Source organism: Oncorhynchus nerka, linkage group LG9a, assembly GCF_034236695.1.
Source record: "Oncorhynchus nerka isolate Pitt River linkage group LG9a, Oner_Uvic_2.0, whole genome shotgun sequence".
NCBI lineage: Eukaryota > Metazoa > Chordata > Actinopteri > Salmoniformes > Salmonidae > Oncorhynchus > Oncorhynchus nerka.
This window is the reverse complement of record NC_088404.1, coordinates 53,857,383-53,877,464: the sequence shown is the minus strand read 5'-3', so window position 1 is coordinate 53,877,464 and position 20,082 is coordinate 53,857,383. Positions and strand designations below refer to the sequence as shown.

General features: G+C 44.2%; 1 protein-coding gene across 1 annotated transcript; it reads left to right on the top strand.

The window, feature by feature from the left end:
- Positions 1-376: 376 nt before the first annotated feature.
- On the top strand, positions 377-17,995 carry acanb (aggrecan b). Its single transcript, XM_065022161.1, has 16 exons — positions 377-425; positions 2,122-2,505; positions 5,338-5,512; positions 6,149-6,276; positions 6,969-7,262; positions 7,381-7,680; positions 7,867-8,041; positions 8,299-8,426; positions 8,717-9,010; positions 9,141-9,242; positions 9,468-10,829; positions 12,931-13,089; positions 13,299-13,381; positions 13,614-13,758; positions 14,127-14,309; positions 14,614-17,995. Exons 1-16 carry the CDS (start codon positions 377-379, stop codon positions 14,703-14,705), a joined length of 4,053 nt encoding a protein of 1,350 aa, XP_064878233.1. The 3' UTR covers positions 14,706-17,995.
- The last annotated feature ends 2,087 nt before the right edge of the window (positions 17,996-20,082 follow it).

The following is a 20,082-nucleotide window of genomic DNA, read 5'->3' as shown; positions in this document are numbered from 1 at the left end:
TAGTCCCTCCATATTTCAGTCCGTGTTCTTTCGTTTGGTGCCTAATGAACTCAACCCAGGACGGAGATGAAGAAGGACAGATATGATGTAATCTCCTTGTAGGGTAGAGTCCATCTGTGTCTGGATGTTGGAATGAGTCTAGTTTGTAATCTATCAAAGGGTTCCTGGGCTGCATGGGCCCCCTCAAAATGTAACCCGATGAAGGTACTGTAAGGCTGTGGTGGAAAGCAGAGAAGAAATAAACCTGGGTCACAGTGGCTCACTCTCTCCAAGAGCTATTCAAGACTAGGAAACCATTGGTAACACTTGGCAACTATTAGTAACACTTCGCAACCATTGGTAACACTTTAGGTTTATACCGTTCTCGAATGCAGGTATGGATCTGGGCCTTGAGAGTTCTGGTCTTGACGCCATCTCTGCCTACTGTGAGCTACAGCACACAGTTGTTCCATAACCTCTAAATGCCTATCTGATATCTACAGCCTTTGACTTGCCCTTTCTGTCACCCAAACTGATCAAGATGATTGTTTTGTGTCGTGTGCTGAAGGAGATGAGAAAGTATAGGTACAATCCTAAGCTAAATGGCATAACAGACTCAGGAGCTCAGGAGTTAATATGTTTATAGTTTCCACTCTCATCCCTCACATTTTGGGGAAGGTTGTCCTTGACCACACACACACACACACACACACACACACACACACACACACACACACACACACACTAGCCAGAGAGGAAGTGACTGGAGGCAGATAGACTACTATACACTGAAAGGGCCAGTATCTGAGAGCTGCTGGAAAACTGCCCTGACTGAGTATTTCATTTCTTCCTGTAAAAAAACACATATTGAATCATGTTTTTCCCTTTTCCTATAAGCTACTGTATAAAGACTTCCCATGCTGTATAAATTAGAAAATTCTACTTTTTGCGCTGAGAACATATCCTGTGCCAGGGACAGAGGGGTTTTATTCATTGATGAACATGTGAGTGGTATTTGAGAATGGGGGAAGTGATTTTTGACATGATGTTTCCACTGGTAATGCACAGTACAACCAGCCCGTGCTGATATATAATAGCAGTTAACCTGTGTGAATACGGTGCCACTAAGGAGAAAAGTAGCTGTGTTGTACTGAAGAATACATCTAATAAACTATCTGGTAAAACCTTTCACACCAGACAAGTTGCAATCATTTAAACAGATGTTGCCTGGCGAAAGTCAAACCAGCACAGGACACAAAATACATGTGGGAATGTATAATCTGTTGAAGTTTAAATGTAAAATAGAATCAGGTAAGAGGGAAATCACTGCAAGGTCACCGTAAAGTAAAGTTCGGTCCCAATCACAATCATCTAGTGGATATAAACGAGTTCAGCCATGTGCTTCTCCCAACTGGCTAAACAGAGAACAGCAACCGTTTGTGGTCTAATGAGGCTTTTTACACACCATTGGAACCCATAAAAAAAATGTGAGGCCTTTGTGTCGTTTACAGTCAGCCTGGTCAACCAAAACGAGAGCTCAGTCTGGTTGACCAGGCTAAATGACAGTACCTCACCAAATCTGACAAGACAGCCATTTTTTTCACTGACAGTTTTTTTCTTCCATTACAGGTAAACCATGATCTCCTTGCTCCTACTGTGTGTGTCTCTGCCCTTCGTCACCTCAACAATATCATTTGAAGACCCTAGCGGTATGTGTTATATTGCATCACTATTGTTCACCGGCCCTATTCAAATACTATGGAAAAAGCATTGTTCCTTCCTAATTTCCTTGAAGTAATCACTGATCCAACATGAATAGGTGTATGCAAGCTTTCCACTCCTCTGCTTTCATGCAATCAAATCCAATCAACATTAAGGAAGGACATAGGGAAGGATGCATTGCGTTCAAATAGGGAAGAACGCAGTTCTAGCTATTCAAACAGGGCCTCTGTTATGTACTGTATGTGTATCCCCCTGCTGAAACCAAATACAAAAGCAAAAGTGTTTTATAGTCTCTTAGGATAGGGTTTGGAATAATGCAGGCAGGTGACATGAATTTAATGCACTTTACTGTAGGGCAACATCTTCCCTACATGATCTACTAATATAACGTAAAAATAAATCTTATACTATCCTCCCAAGATCTCAACAGTACCTTGAGTGTCAGCATCCCCATGGACGTGCCACTGCGCCCTCTGATGGGCACCAAGGTGGTGGTGCCCTGCTACTTCCACGACAACCCAATCAACCACCCGGGCACACCCACTGTCGACCCCCTGTCCCACCGCATCAAGTGGACATACATCACCAAGGGCAAGGCCACCCTCATCCTGGTGGCATCGGAGGGCAAAGTTCACGTGGAGACGGAGTACCTAGACCGGGTCACCATGGCCAACTACCCGCTGGTGCCCACCGACATCACCATGGAGATTACGGAGCTGCGCTCCAAGGACTCAGGCACCTATCGCTGTGAGGTCATGCACGGCATCGAGGAAAACCATGACTCGGTGGACATCCAGGTTCAAGGTATGACTTGGAGTGTAACTACAGGCTCTCAATGCATTTTGTTGGTATGATCTCAAGCTATTAGGGGCAGGCGTCCCGCTAGCGGGACACCAGCCGACAACATCCGGTGAAATTTTAGGGCACGCAATTCAAATAAATAATCGTAATATTAAACATTCATGAACAAAGAAGTATCTTATATAAGCTTAAATTCTTGTTAATCTAACTGCGTTGTCTGATTTACAATAGCCTTTACGGCGAAAGCATACCATGCGATTGTCTGAGGATGGCGCCCCACATCAACATATTCTTCAACCAGCACAGGCTTCATAAAATCACAAATAGCAATTAAATAAGTCACTTACTTTTGAAGATCTTCCTCTGTTTGCAATCCCAAGGGTCCCAGCTACAACATGAATGGTCATTTTCTTAGATAAAATCCTTCTTTATATCCCAAAAAGTCTGTTAAGTTGGCTTCATTGATTTCAGTAATCCACTCGTTCAACATGCAGACAAAGGAGTCCAAAAAGCTACCACTAAACTTCTTCAAAACAAGTCAAACAATGTTTCTAATCAATCCTCAGGTACTCTACAATGTAAATAAACTATAATATTTCATACGGAAAGTAGTATGTTCAATAGGAAAGCAAAATTAGTAAGCGCACGCCCTCTCCCTCGCACGCCGAAAGAGTGATATTGTTCCGCTGCTCACCTCACCAAAACTCAAAATTCTTGCTTGTTTTTCAAACAACAAGCCTGAAACCTTGAGTAAAGACTGTTGACATCTAGTGGAAGCTATAGGATTTGCAATCTGGGAGACGGAATTACATAGGAACAATAGCTTTCCATTATAAGAGCCTGGGACCTAAAAGATTTCTGGTTGGTTTTTCTTCGGATTGTCGCCTGCCATATCAATTCTGTTATAGTCTCAGACATCATTTTAACAGTTTTAGAAACTCCAAAGTGTTTTCTATCTAATGCTACCAATTATATGCATATCCTGGCTTCTGGGCCTGAGTAACAGGCAGTTTACTTTGGGCACGTCAGTCAGGCAGAAATTCAGGAAACCAGACCCTATCCAGAACAAAATTTATTTGACATAAAATATCGTTAGATTGTCTTTTATTCTAGTTCAGATGTACTCTACATTGTGTTGGGGGTTCTCACACACATTAAGATTAACATGGACATCTCACTCCAAAATCAAAGTTTGACAAAGGAAAGTGCCAAATAAAATCAGTCAATTATTTGGTTATTATTCGAGATTGAGGAATATAGCTGAATCCAGTGGCATGGGACATGGTTTCATCTGATATGAACCTTTCTAGCGCAGCTGAACCCCTCGACAACATTCAGCTGAAAAGGCAGCGCGCGAAATTAAAAAATATATTTTAGAAATATGTAACTTTCACACATTAACAAGTCCAATACTGCAAATGAAAGATAAACATCTTGTTAATCTACCCATCGTGTCCGATTTAAAAAATGCTTTACAGCTAAAGCACAACATATGATTATGTTAGGTCACAGCCAAGTCGAAAAAACATAGACATTTTTCCAGACAAAGACAGGAGTCACAAAAAGCAGAAATATAGATACAATTAATCACTAACCTTTGATGATCTTCATCAGATGACACTCATAGGACATCATGTTACACAATACATGTATGTTTTGTTTGATATTGTGCATATTTATATCCAAAAATCTCAGTTTACATTGGCGCCTAACGTGCAGTAATGTTTTGATTCCAAAACATCCGATGATTTTGCAGAAATACTCATAATAAACATTGCTAAAAGATACAAGTGTTATTCACAGAATTAAAGATGGACTTCTCCTTAATGCAACCGCTGTGTCAGATTTTTAAAAACTTAACGGAAAAAGCAGAATCTGAGAACGGAGCTCAGAACCCATAACAGCCAGAGGAATATCCGCCATTTTGGAATCAACAAAGTTAGAAACAACACCATAAATATTCACTTACCTTTGATGATCTTCTTCAGAAGGCACTCCCAGGAATCCCAGTTCGACAATAAATGACTGATTTGTTCCATAAAGTTCCATAATTTATGTCCAAATAGCCACTTGTTGTTAGCGTGTTCAGCCCAGTAATCCATCTTCATGAGGCGCAGGCACTTCATCCAGACAAAAACTCAAAAAGTTCCATTACAGTCCTTTAGAAACATATCAAACGATGCATGGAATCAATCATTAGGATGTTTTTAACATAAAACATCACTAATGTTCCAACCGGAGTATTCCTTTGTCTTCAGAAAAGCACTGGAATGAGAGGTAACTGTCGGGAGTGTGCGTCATGAGACCAAGGCTCCCTGCCAGACCACTGACTCAAAGAGGTCTCATGAGTCCCTCCTTTATAGTAGAATCCTCAAACCAGTTTCTAAAGACGGTTAACATCTAGTGGAAGCCCTAGGAAGTGCAGCTTTATCCATATCTCACTGTGTATTCGGTAGGCCAAGCTTTGAAAAACTACAAACCTTAGATGTCCCAATTCCTGGTTGGATTTTTCTCAGGTTTTCGCCTGCCATATGAGTTCTGTTATACTCACAGACATTATTCAAACAGTTTTAGAAACTTCAGAGTGCATATATTAGCATCTGGGACAGAGTAGGAGGCAGTTCACTCTGGGCACGCTATTCATCCAAAAGTGAAAATGCTGCCCCCTATCCCAAAAAGGTTAAGAACTTTTGAGTTTTGAACATTATATTATATTTTTGGAGTGAAATTTCCCTTCAATAGCACCTCTTCCTCATATATACACTAGCCTACCCTCTGAAATTGTATAGTAATCAATAATAATACAGTGGGGGTCATTTGTTCTCTCCTCTCCAGGTGTTGTGTTCCACTACCGAGCCATCTCTACACGCTACACTCTGAACTTTGAGAGAGCCAAGGCTGCCTGTATCCAGAACAGTGCCACCATCGCCACCCCGGCCCAACTACAGGCTGCCTTTGACGATGGCTTCCACCAATGTGACGCCGGTTGGCTATCTGACCAAACAGTCAGGTAATTCTGACATACTAAACTGTGAACCGTTATCTGTCATGACTGTTTTAGGTAAGCCAGTGTGCACTATTGTCAGTCATACTTCTTTTAGGTTAGCCATCTTTGATGTTTTCATGTGGATATACTGTAGAAATGAACTAACCTGAAGGGTTTTGTGGGGATGTGAAATGTTGTTCTAGACGAGGGATACTCAAGTACTATTTGAGAAGGTCCGGTCACACAAATTTCCTAGGTGGCAAAAGTCCGGATGGATATTGTCATTTTTTGGCGTAGTAACAAACTCCCACCTCGCAACCCATGCGACCCCAAACTGTTCACACCCTTTTTGTTGGCGGAGACAACATTTGGCAGTTTTAAAGCTAATTTCCTGCAATTCTACACATTTTGCATGGAGCATTTTCTTCTGTTTTGAAGCTCATTTACTGCAATTGTACTATCCCCGTGTTGATCCGGTTGCGGTTAGTCCGGTTCCGGACCGCAGTCTGCCAGTTGAGTATGGGGGTTCTAAACCATGGTTTGAAATGAAGCAACATTATAACCGTTTGGGATTTTTAAAATATATATAATTTCAAACTAATTGATGTGTCATGTGTATACACATTTTTTTTCTTTGCCATGTCACGTGATCTACTCAAGGTACCCCATCCATGAGCCTCGTGAGGGTTGCTTTGGAGACAAGGATGAGTTCCCGGGCGTGCGAACCTACGGCGTGAGAGAGGTCAACGAGACCTATGACGTGTACTGCTTCGCACAGAAGATGTCAGGTACTCAACAACAAATGTTATAGTTTGTCATAGTTATCATGGTCATTATGCAAGCTGTTTTGTGTTGCACGTAGATAGGCATCTAAGTTAAATGATTTATAGCATATAAATAAATATTTTTGGGGTGTCTAGAACGTGTCTAGAACATTAATATCGTATATTCTGAGACCTGGCAACCATGTTCTGTGCACGTTTGGAGGGGCGTTAATGTAATATTCCATTAACCCTCGGAAAACTGGAAACTGAATGTTCTCGCAACGTCCCATAAAACTTGTCTAGAAGATGAATATTGTATGTTCTGAGAACATGGTAACCACACTCTGGGTATATTCTGTTTGACATTATATACCCAGACACCAAAACACGCTAAAAAGGTTCTCAGAAGGTTTTTGCTAGAATAGATATAATGTTTCCATGACTAACGGAAAACTGGACACACAAACATTAGGGGAACATTACAGGTAACATTGCAAAAATGTTCTCTCTCCCTGGAATCGTTAGCTGGGCATCAACTTGATGTTGATTGCTGATATACTTGCCATACAAAGCTACCCAACTAGCTAGCTAGCCTAATATATTATATTAGCTTGAGAAGTAAGAAGCTGAAATCATGACAGATAACTTCCTGTTTGTCAGTTTGCCTGCCTGCCTCTGTTTCTCACTCTTTACTTTCCCCTCTACATCATCCCCAGGCAGAGTGTTCTACTCCATGTCCGTGGAGAAGTTCACCTTTTATCAGGCAATGGACCAGTGTGCCAAACTAGGGGCCAAGCTGGCCACCACAGGGCAGCTGCACCTGGCCTGGAAGGCTGGCATGGACGTGTGCAACGCGGGCTGGCTGGCAGATAGAAGCGTCCGCTACCCTATCAACATTGCCAGGCCGCAGTGCGGTGGAGGACTACTTGGAGTGAGGACCGTGTACCTGTTCCCTAACCAGACAGGCTACCCCTACCCAGACTCCCGCTACGACGCTATCTGCTACCAAGGTAAGTGTAAAAAAAAGTGTAATTGTGAATTTCATTTGGGTGTCTTATAGCCAGAGTGATTTCCAGTCACACAGAGTGTGACTTTAACTTTTTGTGCTGCCAATGGTCTATTTCACAGAAGAAGACGGCGAAGTCAAGACGACCCTGTTCCCAGAGGTGGCCACCATCACAGCTGGCCCCATGGTTTACCTGGGGCGTACCACCGCTCTTGAGGCTGAGGCACAAGGGGAGGTTCTGACCCAAGCCCCCCTGGACACCACCAGCATGGAACTGCCCTTACCCATCCTCCCCAGTGTGAATGACACGTATGCCAAGGTCACCCCGGTCGTGGGAGAAGAGATCATCAGCAGGGTGACAGCTAAACCTAATGTGGCCTCCGAGTTCCCTCGTGACAATGACACTGCCATGTCTCCTACAGGTTAGCAGATTGTGCTTGTCAACGTCAGGGTGGAAATTGTTTAGATTTTGCCATTTACATTTTCAAGCGTAATAACACAAATTCTGTGTTTGGTTCTGTTTGTCTCTTCCCTCCCCTATCTCACTTCTTTCTCTCTACCTCCCTCTCTTCCTACTCCTCCCTCCCTCCTTCCATCCCTCAATATAGGTGTAGTGTTCCACTACCGTGCTGGCTCCAGTCGCTATGCCCTGTCCTTCGTGGAGGCCCAGTTGGCCTGTCAGAGTGTGGGTGCGGTCATCGCCAGCTCTCAGCAGCTCCAGGCAGCCTATGAGGCAGGGCTCCACCACTGTGATGCAGGCTGGCTCAGGGACCAGAGCGTCAGGTGAGATAGATAGGTTACATTTCAGTAGTCCAGTAGCCTTCTCAGTAGGTTTGCACAATTCTGGTTTTACAGAAATCCCTTCCCTGCATATTTCCTCATGATTGCAGAAATTCTCTGATTGAAATAACGGAAAAACTAAAATGTGACTTTCTAGTCTCTTTTCCTAAAGAGGACCCTAGTAGAACTGCTTCGTTAACCGTCAACCGTGACCTTAACCCTTACCTGCATAGTGACCGTTTGCTCTCTCCTGTGGTCAGGTACCCCATCCTGTCTCCCAGAGATAAGTGCTCAGGGAATCTGGAGCATCTCCCAGGGGTGAGGTCCTACGGCCTGAGACCCGCTACCGAGCGATACGATGTCTACTGCTATGTGGACCGCCTCAAGGGTCAGTGACATGGTGCATGGACCCTATTCTTCTTCTTCTCCTTCGTCTTCTTCTTCAGAGCTTAGCTTCAGATGTTGAGAGATTTCTTCTTCTTCTTCTACATTTAAAATACCCAAATGCGGTGACCCAAACTTGATGATTTTGCATGACATTCACAGGACAGCATAGGCTGCATTGATATTTTGGGGACAGCATGCGGCACAAAATGCGGGACTGTCCCACACGGGACTGTCCCGACATGTGGTCACCCTAGTAAAACCACCTGCTCTCTCTTCTCCCTCATCTCTCAGGGGAGCTGTTCTACACCAGCGACTATGACAGCTTCTCCTACGAGGAGGCCGTGGCCCACTGTCAGAAGCTCAACACCACGCTAGCCACCACAGGGCAGCTCTATGCCGCCTGGAGACAGGGCTTTGACAAGTGCCGTCCAGGCTGGCTGCAGGACCGGAGCATCCGCTACCCCATCCACAACCCCAGGCCCCACTGTGGAGGAGGCAAGGCTGGGGTACACACCATCTACGCCTTCCCCAACCAGACGGGACACCCTGACCAGCACTCCAGATACGACGCATACTGCTTCAGAGGTATGTATGAGTTTGGATATGTTCAGAGTCATCAATAGGGTGGCTGTTAAATCTCAAACTGTTTAAGCCCAAATACAGCCACTGTTAAAAGCATGAAAATGATATTGTGTTGGTTTTCTTTATTTTGTAGCTGAACCTACGATTATTCACACTGAAACCAGACTCAACGTTACTGTAGTTGTCGAGGAGGAAATGATCAACATGACAACCAGAACGGACCAATTTACTCCGGGTACATATCTCTATATTAAGTGGTCAACAAGTATTTCTGTATCACTGCTAGTATTTCCTGTACATTTATCCTGCCGACCATGCCAAACGTAACAGTAGAGTGAAAGAGAATTACATACTAGCATGTTTACCTCTGTTAAAATCTAAATGCACAAGCTGTTTTCTAGTCAAAGTGAATTAATACTACATGTTCTTTTACCTTTGTTCTCGCTCTGTGGTTTTTCAGTGAGCCCCATCGTACCACCTGTATCTGTGGATGTGTCCGGTTCAGGCTTAGCTGAGCATTCTACCAGTGGTAGTGGCAGTGGAACCCCTGGTAGCGGAGATACATCTGGTGGGGCCAGTGGCGAGGGCTCCGGGTCTGGCTTCCAAGTCACATTCGAGGGCAGTGGGCACATCTTGTCAGGACAGGGCTCTAGCTCTGGAGGTCTACAGGAGGCAGTAGAGGGGAGCACCACTGTCACTTACACCGGGTCTGGGAATAGTGGCTCCGGGGTGGGGGTGGGAGAGTTCAGCGGTGGGCTACCGTCTGGTGTCCTTCCCCACTCCGGTAGTGGCAGTGGGGTATCTGGGGACCTGAGCGGTAGCGGGGACTCTGTCATAATCATGTTGGATGGAGAGATGGTGGACATCTCCAAGCAGCAGCCCACCGGACAGGAGTTTGGACAAGGAGGTTTGGATGTCAGTGGCTCCAGTGGAGTGTCCGGATCGGGTGGCTTCTTCAGCGGGGATGTGACCAGCACTTCTGGCTCCGGACTTCCCGACATATCTTTCGAACATTCAGGTCTCATTGACCTGACCGAGAATCCCTCGGGAGAGCAGGAGGTCTCTGGCTACCAGCCTTTCGCCTCCAGTTTTCCAAGCGGTTTCCCCTCCGGTTATCCTTTGGATGTCAGTGGCTCCAGTGGAGTGTCCGGATCGGGTGGCTTCTTCAGCGGGGATGTGACCAGCACTTCTGGCTCCGGACTTCCCGACATATCTTTCGAGCATTCAGGTCTCATTGACCTGACCGAGAATCCCTCGGGAGAGCAGGAGGTCTCTGGCTACCAGCCTTTCGCCACCGGTTTTCCAAGCGGTTTCCCCTCCGGTTATCCTTCCGGTTTTCACAGCGGCTCTGGATTCCCATCCAGTGGTGACGGATCCCACTCAGGCCATGAGGTCATCTTTCTGACAGAAGACGGGATGATGGAGGTGACAACACGGCGGCGTCCGGAGCAGGGTCGGGGATACGTAGAGGTCAGTGGAGATGGCAGTAGCCAGCATGAGGGGAGCACCTCAGCCAGTGGGCTCTCCCTGGGGGAGTCAACGGTCGCAGAAGGCGTGGTGCTGCCCCCTGGGTCTACCATGACTTACCCAGAGCATATCACCTATCTGGGAAACACGGGAAGAGGGGATGACCTGGACCTGGTGGAGGAAGACCAGGAGCTGGAGGGCCATGAGCAGAAAGGGCAGGAGCAAGAAGGACTGGAAGGGCCCATGGAGACAATCAATGTCACGGCACCAGCTGCATTCTTCTCTAGCCCAACAACAGCAACCGCCGTCTCAATGGTGACCCCTGTTGTGGTGGAGGAGCCTGCTGTAGTTGACGGTAAAAAGCTTATTTGATCATTTGGTCGTAGAAGTGTTCAACAGGCCATTGGTTATAGTATCTACGATCAGCCATTGTTTTCTTTGGTTCATCCACCACATGCAGCAACAGCTAATGAACAATGCCCCCTAGTAAGCATATTGCCTAATCAAACCATTATATTCTGACCCTGCCTCTTTCTAGCTACTCGTGACCTTTGTGAGCCTAATCAGTGTGGCACAGGCACCTGTTCTGTGCAGGATGGCATTGCTTTGTGCCAATGCCCACATGGATTCACTGGAGAGGACTGCAACACATATGAGTGTTGACAAGATACAAGATGTATTCACGTGATTACAACATTCCCGGTGTCTCTGTTATCAATCTGTTGTTATTTTTGTGTTTACATGCAAATGAAAGTTTCCCTGTCCTGCAATGTATACCGTTACAGGCATAGGCGGTGCGTGAGTCTCAAACTATAACCTGATTATATTTTGAAAAATTGTGATATGGCTGTCTGGACCTTTCACTGACATTCGCAACTCAACGATCATCTACACTTTTAAAAACAAAGGCAATGTTATTTTATTTAACTAGGCAAGTCAGTTAAGAACAAATGCTTATATTCAATGACGGCCTAGGAACACTGGGTTACCTGTCTGTTCAGGGGCAGAACGACAGATTTGTACCTTGTCAGCTCGGGGGTTTGAACTTGCAACCTTCCGGTTACTAGACCAACGCTCTAACCACTAGGCTACCCTGTTATTGAGAGTGATGCCATAGGGGAACCATTTTAGGGTCTCTGAAGAACCATACATGGTGTGGTTCTTTGAAAAACCATACAAAAATACAAAACCAGAAATGTTTTGGTCCCTCCAGGAATGGAATTGAATAGCCCTGCTGTAGGGTTTTAAGCCTTATTTGCACATTTCCCAGGGTACCTTTCATTTAAGTTACCAGTACCACCCGTGACTGTGTTTGCTAGTGACGAGAGATATGATTGTTGCATTCATTTTGTTACAGTCTTCCCCAACTGAGAAACTAAGTGAATTTGTTGCCATTCAAATGTTATTATTCAAGACAATACATATTTCATAAGACCTTATTTTGAGGGCCAAGTTTTAACTAAATACAGTGGCCTGAAACTCATAGTTTACAGTCCACATGAGTCCTGCAAAAAATCATGTTATGCTGGCTTGCAAAGTGATGCATAATTCGTATTGGCATCCAGCCAGAGTGACGAAATCTGACATTTAGACTAAAAAAAAAATCACCTGCAACCTGCATTCAGAATGACTGCTAGGGTTTGGAAAACTAAGATTACCCTAAACATCTAAACTGGAACAACCATTTCAGTAACAACCAAGTGCAAGTAACAGATTGGAATAGTTTAGAAAAATGTATGTTATTTCTGTATATTTGAGTAGCATAACATTAACGAATCAGTCAAAGCAACATGCAAACATTTCAACGATTTTACTGAGTTACAGTTCATATAAGGCAATCGGTCAATTGCAATAAATTAATTAGGCCCTAATCTATGGATTTCAAATGACTTGGCAGGGGCACAGCCATGGGTAGTCCAACGGGTATAGGCCCACCCACTTGGGAGCCAGGCCCAGCCAATCAGACGTAGTTTTTCCACACAAAGGGACTTTATTACAAACAGAAATACTCCTCAGTTGCATCAGCTGTCCAGGTGACTGGTCTCAGGTGATCCCGCAGGTGAAGAAGCCGGATGTGGAGGTCCTGAGCCTGCGTGGTTACACGTGGTCTGCGGTTGTGAGGCAGGTTGGATATACTGACAAATTCTCTAAAACGAGAGAGAAATTAACATTCAACTATTTGGTAACAGCTCTGGTGGACATTCGTGCAGTCAGCATGCAAATTGCACACTCCCTCAAAACTTCAGACATCTGTGGCATTGTGTTGTGTGACAAAACACAATGGTAGCGCCACCTATGGTTACAGCTAGCCTTATGGTAGAGCCGCCTATAGTTACAGCTAGCCTTATGGTAGCGCCGCCTATGGTTACAGGGGAGGGGAGGGTTGCATAAATGAAATAAATAGCCAACATTCTACAGTAATGTGTTAATGTGTCTATCTATCGGTTTGTGTGCAGCACTGCAGGGCTGTGCCGAAGGCTGGGTGGAGTTCATGGGGAGCTGCTACATGCACTTTCTAGAGAGAGACACCTGGCCCGACGCCGAGCAGCGCTGCCAAGAGCTCAACTCCCACCTGGTCAGCATCACCTCCCAACAGGAGCAGGAGTTTGTCAACTGTGAGTATAGATATAGGATGTGTGCAAATGTGTGTGTGTGTGTGTGTTTGCAAGCTTGTGTTTGTAAGTACTCTTTATTGTCTTAGTTGTGAAGTGTGTGTGTGTATGTGTGTGCATGCACACGTGTGTGTAATACATTTTTTGCACAAACATAGATCATATCTGATACACACTGTACATGACAGCTCAATGTTCTATTTTCCATATAGCTAACGCTCAGGACTATCAGTGGATTGGACTTAATGACAAGGACGTGCAGAATAAGTTCCGCTGGACAGATGGGAGTCCATTGGTGAGTTTTTTCCCCTCTCGGCCAGTTCAGATATCCCCTACTCTGGTCCCCTACTTTATTTTACTGTACTTTGCTTTTTTAAAAATTAGATCCGACTTTACTTTTAGTTGCGTACCCAATATGAATAACACTATTATTATTGATATTAATATTAAATTACCATTTGACTTCTTCACTCCATTTTATCCTCCTTTCTAATCAAATGGTCCTGTGTTGACGTCTTCGCATGCAGGGATTTGAGAACTGGAGGCCCAACCAGCCGGATAACTACTTTAACTCTGGAGAGGACTGTGTAGTGATGATCTGGCATGAGAACGGCCAGTGGAACGATGTTCCCTGCAACTACCACCTGCCCTTCACCTGCAAGAGTGAACCTGGTAGGCAGCAGGGGTTAAGTGGTTGAGGGTCAGGGGGGACAGAACATTAATTGGGTCAGCTGTCAGTGACTGAGCCAACAAGACAGAAAAATAAACCCTGGCTTTTTTTTAAATAGGGATGTCCGGGGGTGACTATGCACAAATAAGGGTTAATCAGGTGTTAATTGTAGTGAAACTGTGAGTCTTAAAACAAATTGGTACCCCCAAAAAACATTATTGTTGTTGGTCCAGCTCGCTATTTGTAGGGCACAACGAAGAGTCAATGTGTCATTCAAACTCTGACTTTATCGACATCGCTGGAAACAAACAGACAGATCTCATGAGATCATTTCCTTCGCCAATTCCTCTGGTTTCCCCTTCCTTCCCAGTCGTGTGCCACTCCCCTCCTGAGGTGGACAACGCCAGGCCGATGGGCAGCAGAAGAGACCGCTACCCCGTCAACTCTATCATCCTCTACCAGTGTGATGCAGGCTTCACACGGCGCCACCCGCCTGTTGCACGCTGCCTTCCCGACGGGCGGTGGGAGGAGCCACAAGTGGAGTGTATAGGACGTGAGTCTAACCTTCCTTGTTTAATCCATCGTGTCTCGTCCACTCCCATCAACTCAGATTCAAAAGCTCATTAAAGTAAGTTAGGCGAGATATGAGTGTCTCGCAGCAAGTTCCACTGCTGATTTTCATTCTTTCCCTTCTAATCAAGGGCTGATTTAGAGGTGGGTGCAATTAATTATCAGGTAGAAGAGAAACCCAGCAGTTCTCCGGACCGCCAGGCTCAATTTTGAATACCCCTGCATCTTTGATGGTTATTCAGACATGTTTTAAGGATGTCATCAACATGCGCCTCTCTCTCCCTCAGCTGATGCCACCCCCAGCAACCGACTACATAAGAGGTCCATCAGGAGACGGTCTAAAGCAACCAACAGTCGGTCATGGCGGGAGCTTCTCTAAGCAGGACTGAAGGGACACACTAAAAGAGAACCAAATGGACCGCTCTTGTAAAGAAACATTGATATTCAATGCCATTTTGCCTGACCTAAAGAGATAAAGTTCCCACCAAGGGTGGAAATGGGGAAAAGTTACTTTGGGAACCCACCAATGAAATAATCATTGAATTCACCTGTAGCTAATTTTTACATGTCAAAATGATTGAATTCCCTCATTTCCACCCCTGATTCCCATCATGTGTATATATATACACACATATAAACACCAAAGCACATTAGACATGATTTTGATAGTCCGACTGACAATGCTGATCTCTGAGTGTCACTCTGTGCCTTTGTGGGGGATATTTGGGCAGTGGTTCTCAACCTGGGGTACCAGCAACCCTGGGGGTACCTGGCCTATCCACAGGGGGTACTTGGGAAGACTCGAATATGTATAATTGAGAGGATACTTTGTGCAGAGCATTATGGACCTGATTTCGCCGTAATAAACGATGCCTTTCTTGTGCACGTCTTTCCTATGCACTTCTCAGTAGTTGGTACTCAGACTTACCTTATGAAGGTGCGTAATGGGATTTGCAGACGTGGTTTCCTTACGCGCAAAGAAATATATTGGTTTGTTTCATCCGGAAAGTTGTCATATTCAAGTTCAATCCATGATAAATTGGAAGGTGGGAAAAAAAGTGTAAAATAGGGGTTGAACAATACTACTATAAATCTACCATAAGCCGTACTAATCATCGAACTGTATGACAACGGTCCAGTCGTTATGAACCGTTCGCGGAGCTCCAGGTTTAACCTGCTAAGTGTTGTCTGAGTTCCATAATGATTCAAATAGGCTACATGTCCGAAATGATTGCACAATGTTAGACTAATGCTAGCGACGCTCAGGCAGTGAAAGGTTCTAGCTTGTATGGCTCCCTGGGCGAACCCACCGTGACATGATATCAATGACGTGACGTGCAAATAAGCGATAGAAAACCGATCGCGCAAATGTCACCATTCTGAATTTTTTATGCAGGCGCCCCGGGCTACCCATGTCGCCTATACCTAAATCCGCCACTACCCTCGGGAACAGTTTACACGGACGTGAAAGAGAACTAACACTAAGGTGACAGTTGTAAACGTGGGTGTTGTATGTGGGTATTACTGACCGTGGCCCCCGAGAGCGGCTAATATTTAATTAACATGATACATATTTTTGTATGAAACAGAAAAGCCTGGGCATATAATTAAACAATTCTAAAGTGCATACATCAACATCTGCAGGTTCAGCCATACAGAAGCCTATAACTTGGGTGTCCAAGGGTTCTACCTGGAACCAAAAATGTTCTCGTATGGGGACAGCCGAAGAACCCTTTTAGGTTCTAGATAGCACCTTTTTGGGGGTGATTTTCAGAGATCATAAGGAAAAACCATCTAAAACAATTGCAGTGTATTTACAATTCCCTTCTCCAAATGGATTGCTCATTTACCTAGCTCTTACCAATAGCTCTTATCCATTTATAAATGACCATGCATGGAGAACGCTGTTATTTCTATCGAGAAAAAAATGAAGTACATGCTTGGAACCAGCACTCTACCTTATTCATGCTTTCCTCGCGCTTAAAGCTGAGGGAATTAAGTCAACATCAGAATAGGGCTTTTCTGTATCTCTACCCAGAAGGGGTCTCATGCTTAAATTCAAGGTCAGAATACGCATAGAGAGAAAAGTGCATCAAAAAAGGGAATCGGAGTCTAATGGGTACAGTTGACAACAACAAAAAGGTTGAGAACCACTGATACAGGGGAATATGGGGGAGGTTCATCTTGTGTCAGAATCGTTTGAAAGGTTCATTAGTTTATGGTGTTCAGCCATTGGAGTCTTTTGATTGGGTGGTAGAGAGAATATTTGGTCCCTCATGTATTATACTCTGACTAGGGTGTGACTCAAAGAGATGTTGGACGGGTCAATAAAAATGGATAGTATTATTTATTTGGGGTCCCATCTGAATGGAGTGGGAACGAAACATCCCTCCCCAAGGCACTAGAGTGACACTGAAAGTCAAGAACAAAGTTTTAAAAAGTGTTTAGGATTGCAGCTGGATACTCTGAAGTCAAGCACATTTTTTCCCCCTTTTAGTTTATGTTTGATAATTCGCTTTTTTTTCTAGTGTTGGACCTTAGGACCAAATAGGGAACAACTCCTATATGTGAAGAAAAGAGACAGAGCAATGTTTGTCTGTTTCGGAATGTCGAACAGAGTACCTCCAACTCTGGCATAGTATTGTGCTCTCATCCTGGACCTTTGGGCTATTTTCGGGCACCAAATAATTCAGAACACAGAGACGAGTAGAGGGCGCACTTGCCACAAAGCCTGTTTTAGCATGAAGAAGAGAAAATGGACAACTTCAGAAATGGGGATAGTCCTCAATGGCGATGCCCACGCTGTCACAGAAGTGATCAATGGCAAAGATAGGACGTGTGCTCTCTTTTTTTATCTCTACGCTTCAGAACCATCTGGTGAAAATGCCATCGATGCAACTGTAGCACTATGGGAGCAGGCTAGCGTCCAACAATCCATGTGACCCTACAATCCATACGCTCATACACATGTTTGTCTGTTTATTTCTCACTGTGAATTCTCTCAAACAACGCTTTTGATATCAGATATCAAGCATTCTGATTAATGAATAAACAGGGCCTTTGTTTTCCATTCATCTTATTCACGACCCCAAGTCTCCCTGTGTGCAGGAAGGGAATTATGAGGGGTTGAATTGGTACTGAAGCACTTAAAAATGAATTGACACCAGTAGCATAACAAGCTGTGATGGCACAATGATAGAGGAGGAGGAGTTAGAGGACATGTTAAGTTGACGAGGATCCTTTTGGGTCGAATCATGTTTAACGTTTGGGAAGCAGGGGTTCATACTCAAGCTTCCCTCCCACCCGACTCACGCACGTTCAACAAACTCACTCAACACAACACAATACTCTCACACGTCGGAAGTGATGTCAACATTTGATGAATGGTTGAATGGTTTATGGGTGTCTCAGTGCAGAGGGAGGTCACACACACAGACACAGACCCCCCCCCCCCACACACACACACACACAGACACAAACAAACACACAAGAGAGAACGTATGGGTGTGTGCCCATGCACGTGAGTATAAAGTGTGTGTGTGTGTTGAATGAGTGTTTCAGCACAAAGAACATAGATACATGTGATAATGTTTATTCAGTGTGTGACATTCTAATAAGGGATTTGGATGTGACTATCAAATAAAATCTGAAATCGTCTGTTTCTGTTCAGTAATGTGTCCAAGTTATCTTTGATTTAGGTATTGTGTATATATATATGTATCATATTATACATTGTATACTATGAATATCATATGGCAATATTGTAAAAACCTTAATCCAACACCTAGCAACCTGGTCAAGAGATTTTGCCATAACAGGTAAGGTATTGAATTGGTGGACCCAGTCGATGGACCCAGCTTCCAGTCCAGATCAGGGCTATCCTCCCAAATTCGTTGCAATATGTAGCTACTGTATTAAGAAATTATAAAAAGTGAAGTACTGTGAGGGTCTGTGCATGCAGTATACTAGAGCAGGTGTTCTCAATCTGGGGGCCAGTACCCCTTTTGTGACAGCAAATTCATCATTCATAGTCAGAAGACAACTCCAGTGAAATAAGAAATAGCATACAAGGAGTTTAACTATGACTTCGGCAGTGCATGGCCGGACGAACCAAGTCTCAGAACCTGGGAAGGAACATTTCAAAGGCCTGAGTCTTTTGCATCGGAGAGAAACCCGTATCTACAGATATTGTCAACGGGCAGAGAAAAACATTTGCAGCTTTAAAACTAAAACAGTGCATTTATGTAAAAACTAATTGGGGTAATGCAAGACATTTGAGTTGAAAAATGTATAATTGGTGGAGTACTGTGGATGCCAATATTCCTGTGATATCCATGTTGCCCAGAGTTAAGAACATAAGGTGTATATTAACAATATTACATGTTATTGTATAACACACTCTAAACTTTTTACACAGATCCCTAAGCCAAAATTAGTTTAACCTGTTGTTGTTAGTAAGATTCATGAAAAAATGAAAAAAACATTTTATTTAATATATATATATATATATATATATTTAAAAAATAAACTCAGCAAAAAAATTAACGGTCCTTTTTCGGGACCCTGTCTTTCAAAGATAATTTGTAAAAATCCAAATAACTTCACAGATCTTCATTGTTTAAACACTGTTTCCCATGCTTGTTCAATGAACCTTAAACAATTAATGAACATGCACCTGTGGAACGATCGTTAAGACACTAACAGCTTACAGATGGTAGGCAATTATGGTCACAGTTATGAAAACTCAGGACACTAAAGAGGCCTTTCTACTGACTGAAAAACACCAAAAGATAGATGCCCAGGGTCCCTGCTCATCTGCGTGAACGTGCCTTAGGCATACTGCAAGGATGTATGAGGACTGCAGATGTGGCCAGGGCAATAAATTACAATGTCCGTACTGTGAGACGCCTAAGAGGGCGCTACAGGGAGACAGGACAGACAGCGGTTTGTCCTTGCAGTGGCAGACCACGTGTAAAAACAACTGCACAGGATCGATACATCCGAACATCACGCCTGCGGGACAGGTACAGGATGGCAACAACAACTGCCCAAGTTACACCAGGAACGCACTATACCTCCATCAGTGCTCAGACTGTCTGCAATAGGCTGAGAGAGGCTGGACTGAGGGCTTTTAGGCCTGTTGTAAGGCAGGTCCTCACCAGACATCACAGGTAACAACTTCACCTATGGGCACAAACCCACCATCAATGGACCAGACAGGACTGGAAAAAGTGCTCTTCACTGACGAGTCGCAGTTTTGTCTCACCAGAGGTGATGGTCAGATTCGCGTTTATTGGTCTAAGGAATGAGCGTTACACTCCTCTTTAAACCTGCGTATTCCTCCAAACCTCAGTTGTCCTGAGTCTGCACAACTCTGCCAGGACCTAGGATCAAGAGAGACGCTCAAGTCTTTTAGTACTATATCTCTTGACACAATGATGAAAATAATCATGGCCTCTAAACCTTCAAGCTGCATACTGGACCCTATTCCAACTAAACTACTGAAAGAGCTGCTTCCTGTGCTTGGCCCTCCTATGTTGAACATAATAAACGGCTCTCTATCCACTGGATGTGTACCAAACTCACTAAAAGTGGCAGTAATAAAGCCTCTCTTGAAAAAGCCAAACCTTGACCCAGAAAATATAAAAAACTATCGGCCTATATCGAATCTTCCATTCCTCTCAAAAATTTTAGAGAAGGCTGTTGCGCAGCAACTCACTGCCTTCCTGAAGACAAACAATGTATACGAAATGCTT

Coding starts and splice junctions, on each gene's coding strand:
- acanb (XM_065022161.1), top strand. CDS start 377: ATGGATCTGGGCCTTGAGAGTTCTGGTCTTGACGCCATCTCTGCCTAC. Junction 13,382..13,613: donor GGACAGATGGGAGTCCATTG/GTGAGTTTTTTC, acceptor CTTCGCATGCAG/GGATTTGAGAACTGGAGGCC. Junction 14,310..14,613: donor ACAAGTGGAGTGTATAGGAC/GTGAGTCTAACC, acceptor TCTCTCCCTCAG/CTGATGCCACCCCCAGCAAC.